This window comes from Rhipicephalus sanguineus, chromosome 9 (assembly GCF_013339695.2).
Source record: "Rhipicephalus sanguineus isolate Rsan-2018 chromosome 9, BIME_Rsan_1.4, whole genome shotgun sequence".
Classification (NCBI taxonomy): domain Eukaryota; kingdom Metazoa; phylum Arthropoda; class Arachnida; order Ixodida; family Ixodidae; genus Rhipicephalus; species Rhipicephalus sanguineus.
The window spans coordinates 148,085,044-148,108,237 of NC_051184.2; the positions used below are offsets into that span (position 1 = coordinate 148,085,044).

Sequence of the window (23,194 nt, forward strand, 5' to 3'; positions counted from 1 at the left end):
GTTTTTCCCATTTGCAAGTGTGCAGCCCATCCAACCACACTTGTGGAATTATCGAATGGCCTCGTTGTCCTCTCAGCCGGGAGTCGTGCCATTCTTTGTGTGTGTAATTAAATCCTCTGCACGTTTGTTTATAATGTACATAGCGAATTGTTGGCTGCGTACATTGCAAGGCGCTTAGCTGCATCATTGTTAAGGAAATGCCAGCATGCATCTCTGTGTTGTCGGCTTGCAGGGAAGAGAACAAGGTGAGCCACTACATAGTGAACCGGGTGACACAGTTGGAGCAGACACGGTTCCGCATTGGGGACCAGATGTTCCCTGACATACCGTCCCTGCTGAACTTCTACAAGCTGCACTACTTGGACACTACGCCACTCGTGAGGCCGGTGAGTGCATGGCCGACAATATAGCTGCTAGGCATTTGTAGGGGAGTGCTGTTCAGTGCCATTAGCATGTTGGAAAACAGTAACCAATACGACTCTTAAAATAAGCTTTGCAGTCCACGGTCGGCCGCTGCTCAACAAGTTCTTTCATGGTTGACTCGTGCACAGGTTGTGCTGATCTCTAAAAGACTAAGTAAACTTTTACTTCAGCTTTGCTTTCCTTAGTTTTGGGCCAAAACGGATGGACGGTGGGCAAAGGTTTTGGATTGCAAAGGGTTAATAAAACTGCATTCTGTTAGGCTCATTTGGATTGTCGCTTTTTAAAAACATGCAGTACACTTACAACGTCGTTTGTTTACACACACTTGCAAGCAGATGGCTTGAGATTCTTATCCTGATAGGGCTGTGGCATGCTGGCAAGGTCATAGGTGGCCATCATCACATTTTGTGTGCTTGGTGGTGCTTCTCTGTAATGGTGTCTCCACAAGCACAGGTGCTGAAGATGGAACCATTGACTGGCCTTTCTGTGCACTTCCCGAAAATACACAAGGCGTCGGCCACATCGCAAGTTAAGGGGTGCAGTTCACCTTTATGTGAGAAATTGTGGTCACGGTACATGCTACTCTTAGGCACAGGGCCAGCCACTAAGACTGCAGCACATTGGGGATTCGTGGCAGTTATGTTTTAACCATAGTAGGCTTAAAACAAGTGAGTGTTACAGTCGAATATACTCAAGTGCCACGAAAATGTCATTGTTATAGCTAATAATTGCTATAAACAGGTTGCACGCAATAAACAAAATAAGGGGACAGCAGGCTGTTGTGAGAAAATCTTAACATCGGATGGGATATATACCAACATACACCAGTGACAAGGATGACAAAGCTGCCGATTTTTCAGACATGCTTGAAGATTCGGACATTTTCACGAGACTGCCTCAAGTGCCATGGGGCCAATGTATAAAAACGCCTGAAGTTTCGCAGGCCGAAACTCTTCCAAGTTTCAACTTTTTACTCACATTGCATGTCCAAAAGTGCATTAACAGAAGCCACCACTGTTTCCGCGCCGTAGCGGGTTTCACAAGTCAGCTTTGCCACAACTCCACAACGCTATGCGGTGAAGCATACCGCGAATCCAAAGGGGGCTGGGAGACAGGGTTGTGGGCGGGGATTCAGCAGCTTGAATTTATCGTTTTCTTCTTTCTTTTCAAGGATTTCATTCCACTACCTTTCAGCACTGACACCCAACAACAGCCAAAATTCATTGTTATAACCAGTAATGCGGCCTGCGGGCATTGCTGTAAGCGGGTTATTTTGTCTTTTTTTTGTCTTTATTTGTTTCCATTGTAAACGTTGTTACACAATGGCAGGGGCTAAGATAAAAGCTGCTATAGGCAGCTTGAGAAGCTCTTAGCCCGCGGTGCTAAATGGCGGCAGCAGGTGGCGGAGATGGCATAGGTGACGTGATTGAGTTCTAAAATCAGGATTTCATCTACAGTGAGCGACATCAATTACACAATCAAGCAAAAAATTACAAAAAAAAACGGCAGATCCCACGTACCGTGGGAATCGATGTTATGCGAAGCATGCACAGGAAGGTGACTGTATCGCAGTTTTTCACATTGAGCGAGACGTTACGGAATGACGCTAGAGAAATGTGCAAATGGTATACGCATACAGATATTTTGAAGGGTCGAACATGTGTTATAAAACCAGTTGATTACAGTTGCTTAACGATGCCAACAGCAACATGGGTGTTACCAACACCAGACGCAGTAAGCTGATATGTGGTGTTTATATTCTGCAGTACTGGATAGCGCGAATTCGAACAGGACAATGAACACAGATGCACAGGACAGGCGCTACTCACAGCTAAGCTTTATTCAGAAAAGTTTCCCTTGATATATACACAGCCGAAGGGCACGAGCAGGCACAATGCACATACGTTACAGTCACAGTTGCAGTTGTTACAGTTGCGTTACAGTTGTTATATGCTTGTACTTATTCGTTATGACGGAGAACGCACGCACGTTTCATGAACCCGTGTGCATGTGTGGAAGGGGTTCTTGGCAGTTCTTGAATAAAGTCATCATCACCGTGATGAGGGAGCACCAGCAGCTAGACAGGACTCTTTATCGGATCCGTTCGTGATTGCGGCTACGAATGGTCTTAGTGTAGTGAAATGCGAGGTATAGTAGAGCTGGTGGAAACCGCGGATGGCTCTTGCGAAGAAATGATCTAGGATGCCTCCTGTCCTAGACGTGGCATCGAGGTCTTGTGATGCTCTGTCCACATCCAAGCCGTCTTTCATGCCGTCTAATAACCAGGCTTTGTTGGGTTTGCAATAATTAAAGGAGTACTGACACGATTTTGAGGCATTGCAAAAGGGACATTTTTTGCTTCATTGGTATGCAGTGTCAACGCTGTCCACACACTGGAGTCTGAGAACACGTATAAAATATTTTAATTTGACTTTGAAGTTTTCGTCGCTGAGCATCTGCAAGCCAGCCCCACTGCAAGGACATTATCCCGATGAGTCACACAGTTCCCCCGAGTTTGCGAGTTTTGCGTCCTGCATGCAGCCGAAATTGTAGAAATCACTGTCAGGGTCACTGGACGACTATTCACTCATCGTTGTTTATGTGCACCACGAGCAGATGACGGATTTGGCGCTAGTACGTCGCGAGTTTCTGTATCTCCGTGACGTCACACTGCTATGAAACGACACTGAGAAGCCACCCCCTCGATATCGAAACCAAAAGTGTCTTTTTAAGGTGGCGCTAATTAAAATATATACGATGCATTCCCAGGCACCACAATAGTCATTTTAGGTTTCTCGACACCAGTATTTTTATTTAATGCAACAACCCGAAATTTTTTAAAATTCGTGTCAGTACTCCTTTAAGCTTCATGTGCTTCGAAAGGTAGTCTCCACAATACACTCATTCCGAGCTATACTTTCTCGCCATGAGACGCACAGGAGGAGTTGAGCAAGAGCAAAGCACAAGAACTGTCCGCGCCGAATGAAGTGTGAACAGCGCACCAAAGCGCAGCTACTTCAGGCCGTCTGCTGCCGACATCTAAGATAGGCAAGCGCATCCGGTTACCAATAGTTTTGCTTTTCTTTCCTTTGAGATTCCATATTTTGCTGTCCCACTGGAGCGCCACGTTAATGCTTTCCACTGATCGCAACTGGCGCAGCGCAGTTTCTCTGGCAGCAGCGTGCGTGAAGCGAGTGCTCATAGCTCCCTTATAGAGTTCTCATCTTGCTTCCATCTCTGCCGTGTTATCAGCGCCTAGCTGCGATGCGAACAGAGCGCGGATAGAATAGCGAAGCTCCAGTGCACGTGCATTCAAGTCACCCGAGAGGTGCTGCTGTTTCGAACTCAATCGGTCTGAGGACGCGAAAACGAGCTCTCACTGCGCCGTCTCATACCACGGTCCTGCTCGGTAGCCCCGCGCTCGTGGCCGCTGCAGTGACCAAATAATTACAAAATTAACGTCTTCAGTGCCAGCAACACCTTTTTCGGTACCTGCTGGCCTTTTAATAAAAAGAAATTCAATGCGGCCTGCATTTTATACACTTGCTGGGCAAGAAGTCGGAATTGCCAATCCTTGCCTAAGGGTCTTATTAGAGTGGCCGTAACTTTTAGTGCAATGACATTATGCAACATGTGTTTAATGATTGTGAAAGCTGATGTGGAGTAGAATAAGTGGACAAAGTTTAAGAAATATAAAAAATGGGTTTTTTTTTTAATTGTCGTCAGAAATTTCCATTGTTCGGTGTTTTCTTGAACTTAGCCCGATCATATCTCTATACTGAAACATTATATAAATATAAGATTCGGCAGTTTGGTAGATAAGCATGTGAATATTTTTGTCGCTCTGCTACGAGGCTTTTTTGAGATAAAGACCTTCAAAGTAAAGAAAATAACGTTTCCTGGGCCAATTTTGAGGTTTTTTATAAAAACATGCACACTACACATCAAAACTAAAAATACCTGAGCAGAAGCAAAAACATGCATATATTTAGTTAAAAAAATTTCAGCTAGCTAACTTTAATATATTTTGTGCAATTCATAACAAAAGTTGGCCAAAACAGCAGAGCGGATGAGCGCTCCACTCCACCTCTTCGTCATTATTGATTTCCTGTGCTTCGAAAAAATTTTTGGCGGCAAAACAAATTGCGGATCTCTTCTTTCCACTCATCAGGCAATAATATATAAAATTTTGAAATAAATGTAAGAGGTCGACCAGCCATCGTTTGTTCGACTTTACGTGGAATCACCCAGCAGACTGTGTGTGTTCACACAGTCCATGAGTTCACATTAAGGGTCCTCGATGTTTACTGAATCTGTGCATTCCACACAGAGTTACAATCACGGGAGGTTAACCCAGCTAGCGCCATTACGTCCCTTAAGTGGACACCTGAGCTTTGTATTTATGTTTTCTTGAGAAAGCGTATTTCTATCAACTGGACTTGTATGGACTGTGGATTGTTGCAAGTGGCAGGCAATGTTTATTGCCCTTCTTGAGTTTGTCAAGGAGCTTTGTTGCTGTGGGTTTATACTCTGTTTTTCACACATCACGTGCAACACCATGGAAGCTATGCAAGAAGTTCGGTGAGCAAAAGTCCACGCGTCTCGTGCTTCGTTTTCGTCGTCGTAAACGCTCGTACGAGCTTTCGTGTGACGCATCGCAATGGCACGCGAATGAAATACCATAAACTGAAAACAACAAGACACTAAGTGATCCAGTCGTATATTTCACAGCAGTTTAACAAGGTTTCTTTATTTGTAAGGCATTAAACATCATTTTTTACTCAGCCTAAAAACGAAACGGAAAAATTTATTCCGAGTGGTAAAAACATCCAACTATTTCTTAATCCAAATGCATCTACTGCAGAAAGTCTCGTTAGCCTCCACAGCATTGCACCTGATGTATGAAACGGATAGACAACAGTGGAGTCTCATTCCAATTCTCACGTAGCTGGCAAAATAGGCGGCTTTTGTGGACAACTAATCATTTTTTTTTTTTTTTTCAGGCTGCAAAGAAAGTGGAGAAAGTGAAAGCCAAATACGACTTTGACGGGAGTGTGAGTCACATTCAAACTTTTCTGCTTGGTGCCTCTTGATTGCTGCATCAGGCTGCTTGTATTGACCTGAACGTTTGCAGGGAGGCATGTTCCAAAGCCGAATTGCACACCTCTTGTATTTGTTACCGTATATTGCCGATTATAAGTTGACGTTTTTTTCATAAAATGATCTTCCAAAGTTCGGGGGTCGACCTATATGCGGAATCGTAAAGTCGACTTATCTGTGGGGTCCGACGAAAGGTCGTCGTCCTCGGATTTCCTGCTATTCGACGCATCGATAACATCAGTCGCAGAGGCAGCGGAGTCGCGACAACAGCTATCTCCCAACGCGCGCGCACCGCTTTCGGAGCCGGACATTTCTGCGATATGCCACGGCGATCGCGAAACTATAGTGAAACCACACGAGCCGAAACTACAAAGCGCATTTAAAAATCACCGCCGCGCGGCATTAATGCAAACTGCTTGGGAAACACGGTCTCAAATGCAGCATTTCAAACCTTTGATAGAGGGCAAACGATGCTCTATCAATAAAGAGGAATTTACCTTGCAATGTGCCCTGCAGTTTTGTTTTCGTGCAATAGAAACGATTCGTTGTCAAACCATCGGTGTCCGTGTGGGCTGGCAACACTTTGCGGGGAACTAAACCACATTACCAGTCACATGGGCCCACAAGCGTCTTGGCATCTTTTTGCCATTTCTGCATTTCGCTTCGCTTGCGAGCAGTGGTGTGTGCGATTTGCGACGCTGCCAAACGGATGCCAAGATGCGACCGCTACGCCGGCAACAGCACTGCTTTCAAGAGGCAAGCGATCCTCTACGCAGAGTCAGAAAGTAACGTTGAAGCAGGGCGCAAGTTTCATGTGCGTGAGGAAATGGAGAAAACAAAGGACCAAGATCTTCGCTGCTACACGCCGTTCCTTTCGTGGACCGAAGTCTGGACGATACCGTTGAGGAGGCGGTTCGAGGTTGGGTTCACAACCACCGGCACCCGTTCCGACGGCGAGCAGCAGCAGTGGCTCACACGATGGCCATGACCGTGACTGTGTCCTTCTCTCAAGCGACGACGAGTCGTAAGCAATGTTTCGTGGGCAAATAAATGTTTCTTTGCATCACTCCCTCGTCTGAAAAACCTATTGGTGAGCTATGGCCGCATCATGAGGCTGGGTTCGGAGTCAACTTTTTTTTCCCCTATAAGGGGTTGCAAGTTGGGGGGTCGACTTATAATCGGCAGTATACGGTAGTAGGCCACAGAGATGGAGCATTTGGGTGCACTGTTCTGTGCAGGACACAGAAACAAGCGTCTCTTATGTTCCCTGTCTTACGTGAGCCTGCAGATTTCTTTGTCACTCCTCCACCTTGGCTGCGTTTTCCGACCCTTGGTATCCATTCTGTCACTGTCCACCTTTCCTACACTTTACTTGGTCTGTCCAGGTTTGTTTACAGGGACAGCAAAGAGAAAAAAGGTTTCTCTCATAATAGGCCCTTTCACACTACCATAACTTTTGTTAGACTTTTTTGTCTGTTGCTGAGGCATCCCAGTGCCAGACGAATGTTTAATTGTGTGATTGTATCTTACGACCAGCGACAGTTTTGATTTTGAAGAGTGCTTGGCCTGCTTGTGAACAAATATCGCGAACACCAGTGGCATCAGTGGCCACCTTCTGCCACGTCGTCAGCCCTGCTGTTTCGTCTGCTGTGTTGAGCCCTGCGAGTGCTTGTCGATCGTCAAACTACGGGGCTTATCCAGAGCGACGACTGGGGAAGGAGCTGGGAGGCATGTAGTGTTACTTTGTTCCTGTCGCCATCGTCCAATAGAGGCGACGATTTCCATGAGCCTTGGAGGAGCCGCTGTATTAGATGCGCTGAACCATTTTTGCTTCCATCATTCGTAGAGCAGCATTTGGAAAAGCGACGGCAAAGTGGAGTGACCTTTGTATTTGACACGCTGTGGCCACCTCAATTACTACAAATAGCATTCCTTATACTTTTCTTGGCTTGATTGTCTGTTCTCATTAATGTTGCGGCCACTCAAGTTGCACTTCACAGCAACAATGTGTATGGCATGCACCTTTCAATGGGATGTGGAACTTGGCTAATCACACGTGTCAGTGCAGACAGTGCAGCGTAATAGAGAGCACTAAAGCAGTTATCTGTCCACTGCGCAGTACAATCCCTGCAGTACAGAGCTTTAGTTTGTGCATAGACTTGTAACATTTGGGGACACCCGGTTACGGGAGCTATTGATGGCAGCAGCGTAGCTGGTAGCAACATGTTGTGGCATTTTGTCCAGCAACAATATGTTAGAACTTTTTTCTTTTTTACAGTTGCATCAGTGTTTTTGTGAAAAGAAAATAATGAGAATACTATGGGTGGATGGTTATCTCACCCCCAGTGCTCTGCACAGAATCGGCAAGCTGGTCTGTAACGTTGGCTTTGTGCATCTCTGGTTAGGCTCGGCATCCTCGGGTGTGGCTGCCAGCTTTGTCCATCTTGTGCACATTTCCCAGCTTCAAAAAGGTTCAGGGGAAGCTTAAAGAGATGACAGAAGCCATTTAACATTTCGAAAAGCAGACTTGTCCTCTTCAAGGCTGCAACTGCTTTCCTTAGTGCATACGCTTCCTACCCTCTCCTCCAACCCACACAAGTGGGGGAGAGGAAAAAGGAAGAAGGCATTTTGCCCAACAATGGTAATTTCAGGGGATAAGCAGGGTTACAAATTCCTCGAAGAAGGGCTTAATTCCCTCTGATTTTCGTTCTGTATGTGCCATAGCGCATGAATTCAAGAGCTCCCTTTGAAACGTTTATACCTGCTGGCTGGAGTGTATTAAAGTTGTAAATAAGGTATGACTGTATATTTTCTGTCTCCTCGAGGCTGGAAATTGATGGAAGTATCTAAAGTTTGAAATCGTCTAAGTTGTAACCTGCCACATTAGAATGGGACTGCGGCCGTTTTCAGTAATTTCTCGGCTGTGTCCACACGATGCCCGTTTAATCTAACATTGGCAGGCTCTCCTGTTTCACCCGTGTAGTGTTCGTGAAAATATGAGCATTTGATTGTATAGATAATGTTTCAACTAGTGCAGGTAAAACTAGATTTTATATGATGGACGTAATCACTTCCTGTGCTTTTAACTATAATGAAAAAATCTGTAAACAGGGGGTGGGTGCTCGAGCCAACGTTTCGACAAGTGGACTTGTCTTCTTCAAGGCTGGAACTGATATCCTTAGCTATCGTGTGTATATGCTTCGCGCCCTCTACAAAGGAGGGGAGAATGGGTGGGGAGGGGGGGGAGAGGCCACCGCGACGACTGGGTGAGTCATAAGGAACGAGAAAAAAAAAAAAGAAAAAAAAACCGGGGGCGGGGGGGGGGGGTGGACAGGAGGGTGTACGTTTCACTGAATGATTGTCAATGGAAGCACGTGGCATTTTAACAATAGTAGGTTCGAAATGCCTAGAAGAAGGGATTAACTCTCATTCGTTTTAGTTGTGTACGTACCATATCGAATAGATTCCAGAGCCCCCTTAGAAACGTTAATGCCAGCTGGCTGGAGTGTATTGAACTTGTGAATAAGGTATGACTCTGTATATTTTCTGTCTCTTGGGGACCGGAAGTTTGACTGAAGTATGTAAAGTTTGAGATCTTCGAAGTTGTGACATGCTACATTAAAATGCTGTGCCACTGCTTTGGGTAACTTTTTCGCTGTGTCCGCGCGATGCCCGTTTAATCTAACATTAACAGGTTGTCCCTTTTCGCCAATGTACCGTTTTTGACAATATGAACATTCTATCATGTAGGTAACGTTTGAACTAGTGCAGGTAAAACTAGATTTTATATGATGGACGTAATCACTTCCGGTGCTTCTAACTATAACGTCATCTTGAAGGTGCTTACAAGTCTTACATCTTGGACGAGAACAAGGTGTTATGTGGGCAGTAGAATGAGGGTTTACTTTTGCGTGCACTAACATGTCCTTAAAATTTTTATTGCGGCGATACACAACCTCTTCTGCTTCGGCAAATGCTTTTCTAAGGCGCTCGTTGTTTGCTAATATTTGATAACACTTGCAGAGGATATTATTTATGTTTGTGAGCTCATTTGAGTATTTGGTTGTAAAGGCTAGCGGCTGGTTGGGCTGTGCTACGGGGTCTCCTTTAGCTAGCGTTGATTTCCTCATTCACATGCTCTGTCGTAGACTTTATTTAGAGCATCGTGGGGGTAATTTCTTGGAACTAATGTTTCCTTTACGTTGCTTAAGTGGTGAACGTAGTCACTGTCGTCGTTACAGATCCTTCTTATACGCCTCGCCTGTCCGTCAAATATCCCTTCATTCTAAAAAGACAGGGCGTGCAAACACGGACACAAGAAAGAAGTCAGGACACCACAAACGCCGACTAACAACTGAAGAGACGCACAACGGCGGAAAAGAAAGAAGGCACGAAAACACAGATAAGTTTTCGTGCCTTGCTTCTTTTCCGCCGTTGTGCGTCTCTTCAGTTGTTAGTCGGCGTTTGTGGTGTCCTGACTTCTTTCTTGTGTCCGTGCTTGCACGCCCTGTCTCTTTAGAATGAATACTTACCACTAGCTCAGCTCTCTGTTATTCTAAATATCCCTTGTTTACAGTGTTGTGGGTGACGACTAGAGACTGGATTTTAGGGAAATGCCTATTTTGTACCTTGCACTCCTGTCGCCCCACTTCGACATATGAGCATGAATTAGAGGTTAAGAAGGGCTTCACCCATTTTTATAGTGCCTATAAATGCCTCTTTCAGCATTTCCAAAAAACGGCAGGAAGGGGAAGATCGAAGCTTGCGATGAAAAAATCCGTTGCTCGAGCCGATGTTTTGACAAGTGGACTTGTCTTCTTCAGTTCTAGCCATGGAGTTTCTTACAATAATACCTAGAGGGGAATCTGGCGCTAGTGTCTACGCGGGCTCCGTGAGCGGCGCTTCAACCACCATGGGAATGATGGGAAGTACAGGCCTCGGATTTGCTTCGGATGGATTATGTTCTTGATTCTCGAATAGGCAGCGCACAAAAGGCAACGAACACGTACACAAAAAAGACGCAAACACAGCGCTTGTGTTTGCGTCTTTTTTGTGTACGTGTTCGTTGCCTTTTGTGCGCTGCCTATTCGAGAATCATGGCTCACCAACTAGCCCATCAGTACATTTTAAGTATGTTCTTGAGATTCACGACGCTCGTTTGCCGAGTGTAAAACAAAGTGATATCAAGTTATTTCCAATTAAAACTTGCTTCATTCTTTTGTATGTAAAAGTTATTGCAAAAAGTTTGCGTGACGGTGAGATGGAATTGAAACCTGGACAAATTCAACCACCAGGGTATGCATTGCTCTGCACTTGTGTTCCAGATTTGGCATCTCCAAATAATGAATTATTTTCTTTACAACACTTAAAATAAATGCGCATGTCTTTCCCTCGAAAGTACGCATTATGTATTTATGGAAATAACAGTAGCGTATTGAGTGAGAAACACTTAAAGTATCATCTGCTGCGATGCCAGGTGCGTCTGTCCAAGTGGTCTGCCCCCAACGCTTCTCTCGTTTTGTTGTGAAGTGAAGTGAGCGGAGCGTGACGGTGCGTCTACTTGGCTTCGCCGTCGTTTTGCAGTCGATTTGAAAGAGTTTTGACTAGTAGCGCTTATCACAAAACGTGAACTCTATGCAATTTCCTGCACTGGCATGGGACGCTACATCTATGCGCAGCGGCGAGTGCACGACGCTTTGCTAAAGCTTTCAAATACAACCTGTAAAGCTGCAACGTGGCAGCAAACCAAGAAACCTTGCGGTCTTCAGCCTCTTTGAGCAACAAAGGCAGTGCTTGAGTGCTTTGCAATGCACCCCACTGCCCACGCCTCGCAAAGAACGAAACTGCAACTGTAGAACAAAGTCCGTAGACAGTTCGCTAGCTAACGGAATCCAATCTGAAGCCTGTACTTCCCATCATTCCCATGGTGGTTGAACGATCGCAGAGCCAGTTTCCTCTCTAGGTTATTGTATGAAACTCTATGGTTCTAGCCTTGAAGAAGACGAGTCCACTTGTCGAAATGTCGGCTCGAGCACCCACCCTCTGTTTACGGATTTTTTCATCTTTCAGCGTTTGTGCCTGAACACCTACACATGCCCCATAAATGTCTATTTTCAGAATGCATATGAACACCATTTAGCCTGAAGTTTCACTTTTGGGTGCAGTTTGAGACCGTTATTCATGCTACCAGGCAACATTGACTGTTCGGTACTCTATGGGGTTCAACCTAGTCTTCTACGTACAACTCCCGGAAAATAAACTCTAGCATCAGTGAAATGGGACACGCTGGCCAGCATACGCCGCCACCCTGACATGGTGTGAACGGTTGGCAAATGCGAAATTGCAGAGAGCCGTCAGGGGAGAGTGAAGAGCAAAAGAAGAAAAATGTGATATGCATGTGGATTTTTTTTTTTTTTGTAATCTACATTATGAGGTGTTCACCACCAGAAGAGGAATTCGACACAACCAGTAGGAGGCATCCCTTCCTTCTGGTCTTTTAGCAGTCTGGCTCCTGCTGTCATGCCAGAATGAAAGACACCCAAGAGTGTGTTGATTCGACAGTGAACACTCGACTCCCCATGCTACAGAATAAACGCAGACTGTGTTCTGCGAACTGGGCGGGACAAATGACCATTGCAAGGCTATGTTCAACTGTTGGCTCCTTTGTCATCATGAACAATAACATTTCTTGATTTCCTTTCGTAGCTACAGGTTGCGCATGTCTTCGCTTGAAATTATTTGCATTTATGCGGAAATTTATTGTTCTTAAATTTATGATTTTGGAGGCCCAAAACTTTGTTTTGCCTGTCTATTTTTGGTGCCTAAAATGCACTTTCTCAATGTCTTAAAATCTGGCCTCTAGTGATGACTAGTGTAATCTACATATTGTTGGCTATCTCAGCTTTCTTTAGAGTGTCATTTTAATTTTCCTGTTTCAATAGATACCATCGTGTCTAGGAAGTTAATTTCACTGAAAGAATGGTGCATGGTAAATTTGATACTAGGGTGAAGCTTGTTACAGTGGTCAGTGAATGTGTTTAGTGCACTTATGACATGTTCCCATATGATAAATATGTCATCTATGAAGTGGAGATAGGCGTTACCAAAGATCATTTCAACAACTGCAATTCTAACTCCCAGAAAAATGTCGGTGCACAAAGGATTCCCATACTACTGCCAAAAATTTCTAGTTAGTAGGATGAATCAAATTCAAAATATGCGTGAGGGCTAATTTCAGTAATGAGAGGTGAACTTCTGAGCCTTATGTTTTTGCTTGCTTTCTATGAGCAACTTTGAGACCTCTTCAATCCCTTCAGTGATGAGTATATATTCGTATATACAAGGAGCAGACATGTAATGTTACCACAGTGGCCTGATCCGAGGGCGTTTCGTTAATGGAATCTATCATTCGAAGGAGTGCATCTTGAACAAAGGATGGATTTTATTTATTTATTTATCGTTACTTATTTTCAAATACTGTCAATCCCTCAGAGGGATCGTCACAGGGCTGGGAGTAAATTCATACATGAGACACACGTAAGAGGTAATGCGAGCAACGGAATATACGTTCAATATGAAAAGATCTATACAAAAATTTACAGTAGTCACACACAGCTAATAATTTCATAACTGTGAACAGTAGCACAAAAAATTCACACAGACGACAGAGCAAGACGTCTATGTGAATTTTTTGCGCTACTGTTCACAGTTATGCAATACCAACTAGCCCACCAGTCTGTCCTTTTAATAATTTCAACAAGCAGACAGCAAGAGCAGAAAGACAGTCAACAGCAAGAGCAGAAAGATACAGCAAGAGCAGAAAGATACAGCAAGAACAGAAGAAAGATACAGAGAGAAGAAAGATACAGCAAGAGCAGAAAGACAGTCAACAAAGTGACATGTGCCCGCATCAAACAGCTGCTTCCACGAGTTCGGTGAACAGTTCTACTGTAGGCTGAGCAACAATGCATTCATCTCGGGAATTCCAGTCTCTAACTGCCTGTCGAAAAAAAGAGAAGCCAGATACACGGTGAGATAAAATTCCTCTAAGGTGAATCTATGTTTTTGCCGTGCTTATCTGGAAGAGTTATATGTAACAAATGACCTGGGACTTAGCTTGAAACTATCGTGTAACAATAAATACAACAATTTCAACCTGTGCATTTTGGCTCGGCCAGGCAAAGTAGCGAGGCCAGTGAGTCGAAGAAGTTCTGTTGAATAATCGTTACGCTTGTAACGATTGGAAATAAAACACACAGCTTTCCTCTGTACCCTTTCATGTGTAAGAATGTTGTTTTTAGTGTGCGTAAACCACACAACACTGGCATATTCCAATATTGGTCGGTTAAGAATTGTGTAAGCAAGGTATCGTGTTTCAAAGGTAGAACCGGCAAGCAATCATTTGAGGAAGAACAATTTACAAATGTTTTTTTAGAAATTTGTTGCACGTGCACATTCCAGCTAAGGTCACTGCTTATCGTGACACCCAAGTGTTTAAACGTTCCGTAGCAGGATACTGTTAATACTGTAAGGAAAGGGAAGGATGGGTTTCTTTTTTGTTATGTTCACATAAACCGTTTAACACCATTTGCCAGTCTGAGCACCACTGAGCCACTTTGCACAGAGAGAATCATTGAGTTTTATTTGGTCTTTACGGTACACAATCATGTGCAAGTAGTCTGATGTTTACGTCAACAGGATTGTGTACAATAAGAAAGAGCAGTGGGGCCAGTACAGAACCCTGCAGATAAAAGTGGAACAGATACGTAATCTGTACATACTGGTAATGGTCTAGAACATAACCTTGGATCCAGTGTCTCCTATTGGTCATTTTAATTTGTAGCTAAGTTTAAGGTGGGAAACACGGTCGAAAGCCTTGGAAAAGTCCTTTAAGATTGCATCAATTTGTTGTTGGCTGTTAAAGGAGTGGTGACAGAAAATTTGTGAACCGCTGTTTTTTGCTCTTAATCAATGGCTACTGACTCGATAATAGCGGCAACGAAACTCATTTGCCCCAGCGCGAGACGAATGTTTATTTATATGCTCGTATGTTACGACCGGAGGCAGTTTTGATTTCGAAGAGCACTCGGTAGCCCCGTGACGTAGATGGTCTACTTGGTAAACAAGACCGCAAGAACCAGTGACGTCACTGGTCAGCTTCTGCTATGTTGTCAGTGCTGCTGTTTCGTTTGCTGTGTTGAGCAGGTGTTGTGCGTTGCGAGTGCTTGTTTCCTCGATTGTCAAAGTACGTTGCTTATCTAGTGCGGCGATGGACGAAAGAGCTGGCAGGAGTGTAAAAATCAGTAAGAAAAGCTCGATTCACTTTGCGAATCTCGCCGGTAGCTGCGATTTTGTTCTTGTAGTCGTTGTCCAACTGAGGCGACGTTTTCCGCCAGGCTTGGAGTAGCCACAGCATCAGACGTGCTGAAACATTTTCGCTCCGATCATTCGTAAAGTAGCAGGATGAGAAGTGACGAAGGAAGCATTGAAATCACAACACTGGCACTCTGTAACAGTGTTTATGCGTAACATGCAAATGACGTGATGTTCGCTTTACTGACTCGTATTTATATCAGGCAACGCCGCGTTCTCAAGGCATACCAATCCCACGTACGCACGTCGGAGGGTCGAAGCAGTTATCTGTCCACTACGCAATATGATCCCGGCAGCAGAGAGCTTTAGTTCGTCTGTAGACTTCCTATCGTTTGCGGGTACCTGGTTACCGGAGCTGTTGACGGCTGCAGCAGCAGCAGCAACTGCGTACAACTGCGGAGCCCGTAGCGACATCTTGTGGCGTTTTGTCCAACTACAATAATTTTTTTTTTCGATTTTTTCCGTCGTGTTGTAGTTCTTGTCGGGAAAAAAAAGCAATGAGAATACTGTGAGTTGCTAATTATCTCACTGCAAATACTTTACATAGAATCAGTAAGCGGGTAAGTCGCTGCGATGTTATATTGTAGGTCTCTGGTTAGGCTACGCATCATCAGGTGTCGCTACCAGCTTTGTCGGTCTCGTACACGCCTCCGGTAACCCGGCCAGAACTCGTGACGTACGTGGTATCCACTGGGTGACCTCATCGTCTTTTGCTTATATTTCCGATCCGGCACTTTCACGAACTTCAAAACTCAATTAAAATACCTTTTAGGCTGTATTTGTGGCTGATATTGTACAGATGGCACCTATATGCACCCATTAGTGTGATTCAACAGTCAAATTGTGTGCGAATTTTTGTGTCACCACTCCTTTAATGTCCTTGGCAAAGTCATGGAGTATGTCTACTAATTGGGTGACAGTTGATGGGCCACTACGAAACCCATGCAGATTGGAGTGTAATATGTCGTTAGTTTTGACGAATTCTGTTAGATATTTAACCCTTTGAGGGTCGAATTTTTTCACAAAATCCAACCCAAAAATGTGTAATTTTTTTATTGCTGAAATAAATTCTTCAGACAATCCTATTTAAGAAAAAAATTGTCTAAATTTTTTTTCGTCACCGTAAAGTGACAAAAAAAAATCAATTTTGTTGTTACATATACATGGTTTATTCGTAGTAAAATCAAGCAAAATCCTAAAAAGAACTTGACAGTTTTTTATAAATAAAAATTATGCATTGTATTAAACATAGCTCACATACATACAAAAATAAGCGCACCAGAGTACTTTTCCGGTTAAAAATGTTCGTGCTCTAACGCTAAAAACTTTTCAGCGTGTGATAGTCTTTGAAGCATGGATCGCCGCGCACGCTTTTCAGATATCGCTCCTTGATCGTCATCGGAGTCTGAACTCGTCAAAAAATTCTCGTCTGACAAACTGAAATCCAATGAATCAGATTCTGATTCGGCATTTGGGGAATAGTCCGCATAGAAAGAATTCCTGCTCGACTCACCGGCAGCAGAGCAACCAGCGTGCGCTTCCATAGCATAAGCGAAATGCGCCAGTGAGCGCACGGAAGAAAACTCTATGGTTGTGCGCCCATTCAGAAAGCAAAGCGAGTGAAAAAGCTACAGTAATCCTTCGTCTTATCGCCAATGAGACGTAGTTAGTTTTTCCGAGATCCCAAAACAGGAAACCCAATCACGGCGGCGTCGCTTGTGTTATTTAGTGCCGCACGGAAACAGATTTAATCGCGCCCCGGGGAGCAATAAACGAGAGAGTAACAAGCGGTCCATCCTGTGAAAGATTAGGAACCAAACAGCCATCAGCTTCGCGGGCTCAAGAAGCGAAAACCACCCGAAGGACGAAACCGAAACCAGCCGGACCGCGTGCGCGCGTCCTGATGCGCAATTGAAAGCCACCGCGCCTCTTTGGAAAGCAGAAAAAAAAAAAAAGACGGAGAGACATCGGCGTATGAAAAAAATTCGACGTATTCCCAAAGCGTGTCAGCACATGCAGAGCAAGAGAAATGATCGAAAAAGGCGCAGACTTTAAAGCAGCTGCACCATGAACGCACTCGGATGGGGAAGCGATAGCCGGCGCGCCGTTTAGGAAGCAAAAAAGAAATACAGTAAAAGCTCGTTAATTCGGATTTCTAGGGACTGGAAAAAATGTCCAAATTAACCGACTGTCCGAATTATCGAATGGTCGAAATAAACACAATAAATGCAAGAGTTTTTTCAACATACCTTTACATTAAAAAGTAATCGTGGATGCTCGTCTGTTTTCGAGCAGAAATTCGCGCGGACACAATTTTTCTGAGCCCTTCAAGGTGCTCAGCAGCTCGCACGCTGTCTGCAGTGTCAAAACAAAATTCTTCAAGAAAGACGAGGGCCTCCGTGGCTTCCTTCACGGTACGAGGGGGCCCGTGTGGCTCATGGCATGGCTGCTCCTCTTCAGGCTCTTTGTTCTCGGATTCGTCACCATGCATCACTTCCTTGACGATTTGCTCATCAGTCAGAGAGCCGGCAGTGGTAACGCCATCATCAATGCCGATATAATCGTTGTCGAGTGTCACTGCATCAGGCATAACACTTCCGAAATCCTGCCCGTCATCGGCTTGCGTCCGGCGATACTTCGGCCACTGCGGAAGTCGGGTACAACAAAGCCACTGTGCCTGGAACAGTTGGCAATGGCGTGTGCAGGCGTGTTCTGCCACACATACGCAAGAATGGTAACTGCGCTCAGGAGACTCACGTCGTATTGTTTGCAGACGTCATGGCACAGGAGCAACTTCTTGTCGGGAGAGCCCATTTTTCAGGGCACGCAAAATTTCTACTTTGGTGGTGAAGTCCTTGGCCTCGTACTTGGGCTGCTTCATCGGCGTTGCCATCGGCGGAGAGTGCGTTCACACGAGAACTCAGCATAAAAGCACCAGCAATGATCAAGCTAAAGGAGCCGTACTGAATCGTTCCTCGATAAAACGGCGTTCAACGATGCAGCCATCGATGCAGCACACCAACGGGAACAAAGCAAAAAAATGTCACTGCCAAACCCACACGCGAAGAAAAGGCGTTAAACCAGTCTCAAGTCAAGCCAAGTCGATAATTGATGTCCGTGGCGATGCAGCGTTTGAGCTTCCCTTTTGTTCCGAATTGTTCTTTTTTCGTTTTCGAGCCTCGCCAGCAGCCTGAAAGTCGCCGAATTATCCGATTTGTGCTCAAATCTGTCCGAAATAACGAGCGCCCAGTCTCATAGAGTGATGCGTATATTTACAGGGACCAGATGACGTGTCTGAATGAACGACCTTTTACTGTACAACAGAGAGACATCGGCGCATGAAAAAAAATCCATGTATTCCTGAAGTGTGGCAGCACAGGCAAAGCAAGAGAAATGATCGAAGAAGGTGCACATTTTAAAAATAAACGCTATGCCGTACATGTACGGCGAAAACCCTCAAGGGGTTAAGGATGATGTGTTCAAGTATTTTACAAGAGTTACACGTTAGTGAGATGGGCCTGTAGTTAGCAGGGGAAGTAGTGTCACCTGATTTATGCACACGTATTATCTTCCAGTGAGCTGGAAGACGACCTATGCGAAGTGATTTTGTGTGTATATATAAGCTGAAGGAATTTGCCCGTGGGTTCAGCGTACCGTTTTATAAAGGCACTTGGAATGTCATCTGGATCAGTGCTTTTCTTTCCTTGACGTAGAGCAGCGCAAAAGACAAGAGACGGTAGAAAAGAACAGGACAGGTGCTGCTGTCTGTTCAGCGCCTGTCCTGGTGCTTTTCTTTTTTATTGTCCCTTGTGCTTGCCCAGCATTCCACTTTTCTTTTCGTCAAGATTCAGTCAGAGCGCCTGCCTGCCTAAAGATGGGCATTATCAGCCGTGAAAACGGACTGAAAGTAGCTATTAAAAAGATCGGCTCTCTTGTTTTCCACCCGAGGTCTGTGCTTTGTTACTACGCTTCACACTTATGAGGAGCCATTTCAATAAAGCTGTGCACAGAGCGACTGGGGAAGCGTTTTTTTGCCATGCTCTCAAGGACTTAACAGTGCTGAGATTTGTGACACATTACTACTGCACAGATGAACTTTCTCGGCTCTTCTGAGCCGCTTCGCATAAATTATTTCACGTGTGATCCATGGATTGTGCTTTCTGATGGTTTTTTAAGTATCGGAACAAATGTGTCTCTACAGAGCTTGTCACTATCTCTAAATGTTATCGATACCATATTTGCCGTCGAGTGTTCGTCTGAGCTGAGGTCCAAGGAGCTAGGAAATTCATGAGCAAGGTATACCATGATAGCAGCATCATCCACTCTCTTAAATTTTGTTGTGGCTTCTGCGTAAATTGGACTTGTATATTGTAAACATGCAACTGTTTTGTGGTCAGGCAAGCCTTCCAATGACCCTACGTTAAAGGGACACTAAAGGCAAATAACAGTTTATGTCAGAGTGAAAGCTGAATGTATGACAACTTCTAAAACGGCATTATCAACAGCAGTGCCCTACTTACCGAGAAATTAAGCTAAATGTATCACGTGATGAGCGCCATGAGTGGGGCATTTTCGAAGTGATCCTGATGACGTATGAGAGTCTGCCTACAATAAATCACTAGTAATCAAACTAGCAGCAACAAAAAAAGAACCTTCCGTGCATCAAAAGACGTAATAAAATGCTGTTTGTTCCTTTCCGTTTGATTCACGGAAAAAAGAACCTCTGTGGCGTTGCTATGGGGAATGGCGCGCGTGGTTCAAAGGTTCCGTTTTCGCCGAACTGCGCTTCGCCCGGCGCCCTGCTTCGCTCACGCGGTCGCGTCTCAGTCGTAGTTTCAGGATCGTGTACTGCCGCGTGTGTTCTGCGCGCCCGACACCGCACTGCTGGTTTCCTCGCTGCTTTCGGGCTCGGGAGAGTTGCTGCTGAGGCTGCTATCGTAGTACGCAACGACGCCGGCACTACGAGCCCTCAGCAGCATACCGCGTTCATCGGGGCTCAAGTCGCTGAATTGGAGCCCAGCGTCGCAAGCCAATGTCTCGTCAAGTTCTCCGACCACATCCATTGCGGCGATTGCGGCAAGCTTCGATGGCTTCGATGGCCGTTGTTGCTCCTATGGGTCCCGCTACTTTCGCTCTGCTGCTACTAGTGTCGGTGGCCACGCAGTATAGGCGGGCAACGTTGGGCACGGCAGCATTGACGTATGAAAGTCTGATTTCAGGCGGATGATTTGAAGTGCACTAACGTGATGCGGATCACTAAAACGTGATTTTATTTCAAAATAAGCACTTCCTTGGCATAAAAGTAGCACTACGAGGTTTCAGGACCGCTATTTCAACAATCAACGTCGACTTAATATTTGCCTTTAGTGTCCCTTTAAAGGGACATTTTGAAACAGAAGGGCCTTAATTACACGTTGTGCAAGGTTAAATGTGAACATGATATCTGTAAGCATGTTGCCAGTCTTCATCACCGGTCACCTGCTACGTGTATAAGCACATAATCCTAAAGTGCTTCTAAAAATGATATTTCGGCATCGGGTGGTCTGTAGCGTAGAATTTACACCATACTGCTTCAGTATCAGAAGCTGTGTAGGGAATTCCGTGCCTCTTTAAAGGGACACTAAAGGCAAATAACAATTTATGTCAGAGTGAAAGCCCAATGTATGACAACTTCTAAAACGGCAATATTATCAACAGCAGTGCCCTACTTACCGAGAAATTAAGCTAAATGTATCACATAATGAGCGCCACGAGTGGGACATTTTCGAAGTGATCCCGATGACGTAGGGAAGTCGGCCTACAATAAATCACTAGTAATCAAACTAGCAGCAGTAAAAAAAGAACATTCCGAGCATCAAAAGACGTAATAAAATGCTGTTTGTTCGTTTCCGCTTGATTCATGGAAAACAAACCTCCGTGGCGTTGCCATGGGAAACGGCGCGCGTGATTCAAAGGTTCCGTTTTCGCCGAACTGTGCCTCGCCCGTCTCAGTGGTAGTTTCGGGATCGCGTACTGCCGTGCGTGTTTTGCGCGCTCGTGAAAGTCGCTCTGACAGAAAGTTCGACAAAATGCCGCATGCGTGTGATATTGCCGGATGCCCGAATGGTGCATAACGCCAGTGCTGCTGCAAGGAAACCGGTGTGTCTTTTCACTGGGTGCCGCGGAATGAACCCTTACGCTCGAAGTGGCTTAGTGTCATGACATTGCGCCAGTGTGCTAAACAGTCAAAACCTCTGCGTGTGTGCTCGCTGCACTTTCGTACTGAGGATTACGAGACCAACCGCAACTTGGTGACGGCTTTGAATGTGCCCATCCGAGCAAGTCTTTGCCACAGCGCCGTTGTTGCTACTGTGGGTCCCGCTACTTCCGCTCGGCTGCTACTAGTGTCGGCGGCCGCGCAGTAAAAGCGGGCAACGTTGGGCACGGCAGCAGTGACGTATGAGAGTCGTATTTTCAGGCGGGAGATTTGAAGCGCGCTAACGCGATGCGGACCACTAAAAACGTGATTTTATTTCAAAAGAAGCACTTCCTTGGCACAAAAGCAGCGCTACGAGGTTTCTGGGCCGCTATTTCAACAATCAACGTCGACTTAATATTTGCCTTTAGTGTCCCTTTAATAGGGCTTCTCTTCCAACTCTGTATGGTACAAGCTCATGGTCTCCGGAGTGCAGCCACGTTTCAGGGAGTGCTACAATATCTGGTTGATAGGGACAGCTTCGAGTTCGTGTGTTTTATTGATAACACTGCGTCAATTTACATTTAAAATTGTCAACGTTGACGGCGTCTAGTAGGGTGCATTTTTGCGCTTCTTGGTTCTTTGTTTCTTTCAGCCTCAACGATGTCATTTCGGTCATGTTCCCAGAACGGACAGTGTCAGCTTTCCGCGATATATGTGCGTGCATCTGTACCGCGATCTGCTCCTAAACGAAAACTGATGCAGTTCCAGCGAAACGTGTTACGGCTGCGTGGAGCTGATCGTCTCCTGGCTAGTTGTGTGCAGCACGTCACCTTCTCGGCTCACGCCATCACTGCTGGGCCCATAGGCGTATCTACCGGGGGGGCAAGGGGGGCGCTAGCCCCCTCACTGAGAAATGTTGGGGGGGCGGAGCCCCCCCACTTTCGACAGTGGTAATTGACGGCTGCAGACTGGGAAACTAACAACTCAGGCAGTGTTTTACCTGAACGCACCAATAACCTAATTTTACAATAAAATTTGCGCTACGATTCGTCTGTGACGACTGTCCTCCGTGTGTCATGACCACGCACTGTAGGCTACCTGCGGTGCGGGCTGCCCATTCCACGCTTGTGCGTCTTGCGGTCGAGCATAGCAGAGGAAGCTATCGCTCAGCAGGGGCTCTTAACATTACAGCAATCTGTCATGATTTTATTTTGTTCTGCGTGGCCTGAAATTTAAGTAATCCGTGACGCAAATATGAGCAGGAACCAGTAAACATTTTATAGCCCGATCAAACGCTCTTCCTTTTCAGGGAATTCAGTTTCTTTATTAGAAAACGAATAGCATCGCAACTGCTCTATATTCAAGCTGTCGTGAGTTGATGAGTGTGCAGAAGTGTCCAGTATTTTAGTTGTGTCTAGCCAGAACAGCTAAAATAGATTCCCACTTTAGTCTCCGATTAGCCTGCTTCAGTTGGCTTATGATACGGTAGGCTGCAGCGATCGTGGCGGCTTGTAACAAGGCAGAGGATTCAAGCACATTGAGGAGCCCAGCTTTCAAGTTTGCCCCGTTACTTGATCTACCTCACCAGGGAGATGATCAGCGTCCACGGTTTTCTGGACTAAGCAGGCTGCCTACCTGCAAAGGATTGTGTCTGTTCCTTAAAATGTTTATTTTTCTCTCTACCTCTTTGTCAGCAGCGATGAGTTCACGAAGAGTTGTACACGCGCGAAAACAGCTCAACATCGTTATACTACAACTGAAAGTATCTATTATACACATATTATTCCATCTCGCCCGCTGCTTTGAGCAGCCGCTGCCAATGTGATTGGCTGGAAGCCTTCTTAAATTCCGTTCAGAAAGAGACGCTGTCTAGCTATTCCGAAAATTTAAGTGAGTATTTGTCGAGCACAGTAATGTGCTGCTTATTGTGCACACTTTAGTTTAACGCCGCGAGTTTTTGCAGACTTGTGACGTCGCGTAACAAGGAGGCGATTTTATGGCACATTGAAAATTTTTGAGGAATAGTGAATAACCAATGACAAACAATACGCTGTATTGAAAATAGTTCATTATTATTTTTTTTTACGCTGTCATGCGTACGTGGTAATTACGTGGTGGATC

The 23,194-nt window shown here is 45.2% G+C and overlaps 1 protein-coding gene across 1 annotated transcript in view; it reads left to right on the plus strand.

The window, feature by feature from the left end:
- LOC119403999 (adapter molecule Crk) overlaps window positions 1-23,194 on the plus strand; it is a 112,593-nt gene that overhangs the window by 19,625 nt on the left and 69,774 nt on the right. Inside the window, exons 3-4 of the mRNA XM_037670629.2 lie at window positions 233-386; window positions 5,427-5,477. Coding sequence (XP_037526557.1) covers window positions 233-386; window positions 5,427-5,477 — 205 coding nt within the window. The remainder of the gene's footprint in view (window positions 1-232; window positions 387-5,426; window positions 5,478-23,194) is intronic.